We start from the raw sequence: 6,000 nt of genomic DNA on the forward strand, positions 1-6,000 counted from the left end.
GGCAGAGATTCTGAGGTGGACTATGTCAGCCAGTGGATTCTGGGGAGATTTTATCATGCTTGGTGGCGAGATCGGCAGTAATTCAGAGCTGTTGAACCATTAAAACCTCTTGAATAGGACCCTCGGAGCATGCTTCACAGCGGGGACCCTGGGACGGTGTGTGGTGGCTGTCCTACGTCCCAGGGTGCAGAGGCATTTGGGAGGCTGGGTATGGGTGGCTTCCTCCAGAAACAGTTAGAAAAAAAAAAAAAAGATAATGTGGAAATAGTGGTCTTACCTACCTTCCTGTAGCCCTTGACCCTTTTCACCCTAATCAACTATGTATAAATCATCAAAAATAAAAATAATAGGCTTTAAAAATGTGTTCAAGAGGTACAGAGAAAAAGTTCCCTTTGCTGGGTCACCCCCTAAATCCCACAGTGGTTGGCCTGGGCCAAGTTTCATCTGGAAGTGGGCACTTAATCTGAGTCTCCTGTGTAATGTAGGTACCCAACCACCTGAGCCATCCACTGCTGCCTTCCGAGGTCTGCAAGGTTAGGAAACGAGTTGGGAACTAAGCTGTGGCTGAAATCCAGCACGTCTGATGGGCATCGCCCCAGTTAGGTTTTTAAATGGCAGTTCTCCTGGTGCCCATATTTGTACTTGACACAGTCAGGATATTTGTTAAGCAAAGGGATGAAGTAATTTTCCTTCACTGCTTGAAGGCATTCAGTTCTTGTTTTCCTGCTTAGATATGATGACTCTCAGAAATTTATTGAGTCTTCTATTCCTGGTGTTTTGAAATTTTGTGTTACTGGCCAGGTCTTTGTGTTTTTGTCCATTTGTTCAGGCTTGCTTCTTTTGGAAAGTTTCTGCCATTTTCCCTACTGTTCTCTTTCCCATGGTTTTGTTTCTTCTGTTTCTGGAACACCAGACCAGTTAGGCAGAGGTTGGTGCCCCTAATGTTCCTGTCTCTCAGAGCTCCTGTATTACTTCCTACTCTGCCATGCACCCACACCACAGACTAGGTGACAGAATAGCAGCAGTTGGTTCTCACGTGGCCGTGGAGACCAGCGGACTTGCGGAGGTGTCAGAGGAGAATCTGCTCTTTGTGGCAGCTGGCCACAGGCAGCCCTCAGTGTGTGACTGCATGGCTGTGGTGTGGGCTCGTGTGGTTACAGTATCTTCTCTTTCAGCTAGGTTATCTCCTTCTTATAAGGACAGTTGAGATTGCATTTAGGGACAACCCAACTAATCATGGCTAATGCTCTCATTGCAAGTCTCTTAATTCAATCCTGTCTGTTACCACGTGGGATAAGCTCACTCTTTTGCTCCTATAAAGTGATAGTCATAGGTGTGAAGATTGGGATATAGACATATTGTTTGGCAGAGAGCGAAAGAGTGAGAGTATGTGTAATCTACACCTCCCCCCTGCCAAAAAAAAAAAAAAAGAAAAGTTTCTAAACCTTTAGACTTTTTCCTGTTCTAGAGAGCAGTCCTCCAGTATTCAGGAGGAAATGGAAATGGAAATTTTCTGTCTCTTAAATAGATTTTCTACTGATTCCCTGTTTTTCAAGTCCATCCTCACTCATATTTTTAGGGGCACCCCCAGTTGATATTAATGAAACTCGAGTGAGTTTGGCCCTTCTGGGTTTCCCCACCACTGGCTTAGGTTTTAGCTCTTCTGGTCTCTGAGCTAGTCTCTGAGACAGCTGTAGCCTTCCCATTTTCTTTTCTTTATTTTTTTTGTACACCTAACTTCTATTTTTATAATTGAAGATTACTGCCTTTATAAACTCATTTTGTTGTTATCTTAATATTTTGGGGGGACAGAGTAGAAGTAAACATGTATATGTAACATCCTGTTAGGATTCATGCATTATTTTTTCAATGAAAACTGCATAGATGTTTAATGCTGTGCATTAACACTAGAAATATAGAGGAAAGAAAAATTCTTTTGAGACATTTGACCTTGAGAGGAGCATTGCCCAGGCTCACTGAGGGGTGTAAATTAGGACCCATTCGTGGGGAGGAGGGAAGGTTTTGTCATTGGACCAGTTTCAATTTCTGTCAGTTGCTTTGACAGATTTAGTAGAATTGTTATAGGTTTAGTTTTGTGTTTTTAAAGATGCCAAAGAGTGTAACAAACTTACTCTAACATTTAAAAAATGATTTATTTGAAAAGCAGAGTGGCAGAGAGGAAGAGACAGAGAGAGGTCTTCCTTATGATGGTTCCCAAATGGCTGCTGTGGCCAGGGCTGGGCCAGGCGCCTGAAATTCCATCCAGGTCTCACATTGGTGGCAGGGACCCCTGTCCTTAGGCTGTCTTCTACTGCTTTTCTGGGTTCATTAGCAGGGAGCTGTTAGGCCCGGCGTGATAGCTTAGTGGCTATATCCTCACCTTACATGCCTGGGATCCCACATTGGGGCTGGTTCATGTCCTGACTGCCCCACTTCCCATCCAGCTCCCTGCTTGTGGCCTGGGAATGCAGTGGAGGACGGCCCAAAGCCTTGGGACCCTGCACCTGTGTGGGAGTTTCAGAAGAAGCTCCTGGTTTTGGATTGGCTCAGCTCCGGTTGTTGTGGCCGTTTGGGGGAATGAACCAGCAGATGGGAGATCTTTCTCTTTGTCTCCTCTTCTCTCTATAAATCTGCCTTTCCAATAAAAATAAATTTTTAAGAAAAAAAGTTGAGCTGCCAAGGTTTTCAGTGTGCTGCACCATAATGCTAACTCCTTATTCTAACATTTATGTGAAAGAGAGGCAACAGCCATACAGTTTCTTTTGTTTTTAGCTTTATTTTTATTGGAAAGTCAGATATACAGAGAGAAGAGACAGAGGAAAATCTTTTTTCCACTCACCCACTCCCCAAGTAGCTGCAATGGCCAGAGCTGAGGCAGTCTGAAGCCAAGGGCCAAGAGCTTCTTGCAGGTCTCCCACATGGGTGCAGGGTCCCAAGGCTTTGGGACATCCTCGACTGCTTCCTAGGCTGGATGGGAAGTGGAACAGCCAGAGCATGAACTGGCACCCATATGGATCCCAGCTTGTGCAAGGTAAGGACTTTAGCCACTAGGCTGCTGCGCTGGGCCCAAGTTTTGGAAGCAGAAGTAATGAATTTGAGGTGGGATTATTCTTATTGGCCACTGAAATGTGATCAACTTGAAGCCACTGGAACAGTGGTCAGACACACAGATATCAGAAAGCACAGATAAGTGGAAAGGGCAGACTGGACAGGAGTGGACGCTTCTCTGCCAAAGAGCTGAACTCCAGGGCTCGGGAATAGGTGAAGAGAATCAGTCAGGACCCTGGTGGTGAAAACAGATTCATGGCTCATAGTGGTTGCTTCAGGCCATGTGAAAGGCATATTTTTGCCTTGAGTTTTATTATAAAAAGAAATCAAGTTATCTAAAAGAAAAAACACAAGAATTTAAAAGTAAATATTTTCCACCTCTAGTGAAAAATAGGATTTTTGTATTTAGAAAGAAGCCACGGGGAGGTTCCTGGCTCCTGGCTTCATGGACACCGTTTGTGGAATAAATCTTCCAGGGAATGGAAGACCTGTCTCTGACTCCATCTCTCTATTGTTTTCTGCCTCTCAAAAAAATGTTTTTTTAAATTACAAAGGATAAAACAGATTTGGATAAAAGAATAAATGATATACAAAATTAATCCAAACACCAACTTATAGTTGCCACTTCATATTTCTTTAGCTTGTGATATCTTTCAGTTGGATCAAAAAGATTTATCACCTTCCTATATTTAAAAAAAATAATGGCATGCATATCCAGTTAATTTAATAAAATAATGTATTGGTGAAAAAGTCAGTCTAATGCAGATAAATGAGAAATGCAAGGAGAAGTAGGGAGAAAAGAGAGTGGGAAGAATCAACGTCTCCTGTTCCCAGTCCCTTTTGTATTTCCTCACGTGGCAGGAATGGTAAGTGAAGGCTGTCTCAGTTCAGCTCGTGGAGCCACTGTGGGCTGAAAACCAGCGGCTAACCAAGGGGAGGCAGTGAGCACCCCAGAAGGAAGGGGGAGTTATCATGGAAGCTGCTTATGGTCCGCAGCACAAGTGATCACAAAAAGCAAACCTGACCTCAGCTGACCTCCTCTTGTGCAAGTGTACCCCATATCTGAGAGACCCCTCCCCCAGCGGTTTCCCAGATAGACCCAGTGCCCCTGCTGAGAAATGGCAGATCAAAAGCAGGGCAAGGGAAGCAGTAAGAGCAGCTCTGTAGGTGAGGCCAAGGAGCTGGCAGGTAAGAGGTGCCTCTGCAGGGATGGTCCCTCCCGAGTCCCCGTGCCCATAGTGAGACTTGGGGCAGGTGTTTAGATCCACCAGCCTCCGTTTCCCTGTCTGTAAATTGAAGGTACAGGTGGTACCTCCTGTTATGGCGGGGTCCTGGTGAAGGTGTATGGGGCAGTGCAGGAAGGCCCAGGGCCTGTGTAAGCGGTAGTGGCTGTTTCTGAGTAAGTTCCAGGTAGAGAGCGGGGATCCCAACATGAACAGGAAGGAATGGGGGCCAGTGCGAGGCAAGGGAAGTCGAGAGGCAAAGAGGAGAAAGAGGAGAGCCCAGGGATGTGTCTGGGGAGCTCAAACAGGGAGAATGGACTCTAGGTACTGGGGTTTTACAAAGATACTGGACAGCCCCAAATCCATCCACTAGGCACCTACCATGTGTTCTGGGCTGAACTGATGGCTACAGGCACAAACAGAGGGTGCCCATGTGTGGACACAAGATGAGTGAAGGGTGGTATTTAGGGTAGAGAGAGATGGGGGTCCCAGTGGGCAACAGGGGAGAACTACGGGGGCTGGCAGGTGCTAAGCCAGACAGAAGAAGGGCAGTTTAGGGTTGTAGATGATTAAGGGAAACTGACAAAATCAGGTGGCAAGACCTAATAGGGGGCAGGGAAGGGCTTGGAGGGAAGGGGCAAGAGTGTGTGAGTATGAGTACACCAGGGGCCAGCAAAGCCTGGAGCTGCCAGGGCAGCTGGACTCACCAGGAGTGGTGATGAGCAAGGTCCCTGGGATGGACTGCCACACTTGCCAGCCGTGTGTCCGTGTGTTCAGCCCCACTCGGCAGAAGTACTTGGACTGGTCCTTGCGCTGCAGGTTAGAGATCCTGAGGGAGCCATTCTTCTGCCCCGGTGTCCAGTTCAGGGAGAGCCTGTTGCTGTAGTTCTTGTGTGTGAAGCTCTCAGTGTGTTGGTAGATAAACTCCCCATGGAAGTTGCCTTTTCTCCAGCTTATATTCGTGTGAGGATTCTCAGCCAATTCCCAGGGATACCAGAAGGAGAAAGGGATTTCAACGGAGCCACCAATGGGCGCTGAGAGGTGTTCTGGTTGGGAGACTCCAAAGGAAGTGGATCCAGCTGAGTTCTCTAAAAAATGTGGCAGAGAGGAGACACTGAAGTGGCTGTCAGACACACAACCCATGGCCTTCTGGTACTGTCTCCCATGGGCAGCATTGCCCTCTGCCCTGGTGTGCCCTCTGGCCTGGTGGGCCGGCTACAGGCATGCAGGGAGGAGGAGGGAAGGAGAAGAGCTGGCGTGGAACTATTCAGGCAGCTGCACTGTGCCCCTCCTCCCGCAGACCCTCTCCAGGAGCCAGGACCCTCCTGTGGTTGGCGCAGAGTCCTCAGGACAGACCCAGCTACTCACCTTTTTGAAGGAGCCCTGGCAGTGGCGCTGGCAGCAGCAGCAGCAGCAGCAGGCCCAGCAGGGACTGCAGTAGGACCGTGGCCATGGCTGACACTCCAGCCACAGATGAGGACAGCAGGGTGACAGGCAGGGCAGTGTGCTTAGAGCACACACGGAGTCGAGCATGGGATCACTGGGTGCAACCCACGGCCTTACACTCCCATGCAGGGACGCCTGTGCTCACTTCTTAATTCCGGCTGCTTTTCCTGTCTTGCACAAGGGCCTGCGTTGTGGCCAGGGCTGAGCCAGCCGTGTCCCAGGGTGTCCAGCCCCATCTGATGTTGAGGCCTGAGGCTAAGCTTGGCGGACTGGGACCGCCTTC

At 48.1% G+C, this 6,000-nt stretch overlaps 1 protein-coding gene across 2 annotated transcripts in view; it reads right to left on the reverse strand.

Annotated features, from left to right (window-relative positions):
* Positions 1-6,000, reverse strand: part of PILRA (paired immunoglobin like type 2 receptor alpha) — a 20,835-nt gene extending 14,835 nt beyond the window's left edge. Inside the window, exons 1-2 of one of the 2 annotated variants that reach the window (XM_040972912.1) lie at positions 5,640-5,979; positions 4,979-5,359 (exon numbers count right to left, since the gene is read on the reverse strand). In XM_040972912.1, the coding sequence (XP_040828846.1) occupies positions 4,979-5,359; positions 5,640-5,724 (466 nt within the window). In that variant the 5' untranslated portion in view covers positions 5,725-5,979. Of the gene's footprint in view, positions 1-4,978; positions 5,360-5,639 lie in introns of both variants that reach the window. The other variant, XM_040972911.1, reaches the window with a different exon arrangement.

This window comes from Ochotona curzoniae, unplaced genomic scaffold, assembly GCF_017591425.1.
Source record: "Ochotona curzoniae isolate NIBS_2020 unplaced genomic scaffold, NIBS_Ocur_1.0 contig_2321, whole genome shotgun sequence".
Classification (NCBI taxonomy): domain Eukaryota; kingdom Metazoa; phylum Chordata; class Mammalia; order Lagomorpha; family Ochotonidae; genus Ochotona; species Ochotona curzoniae.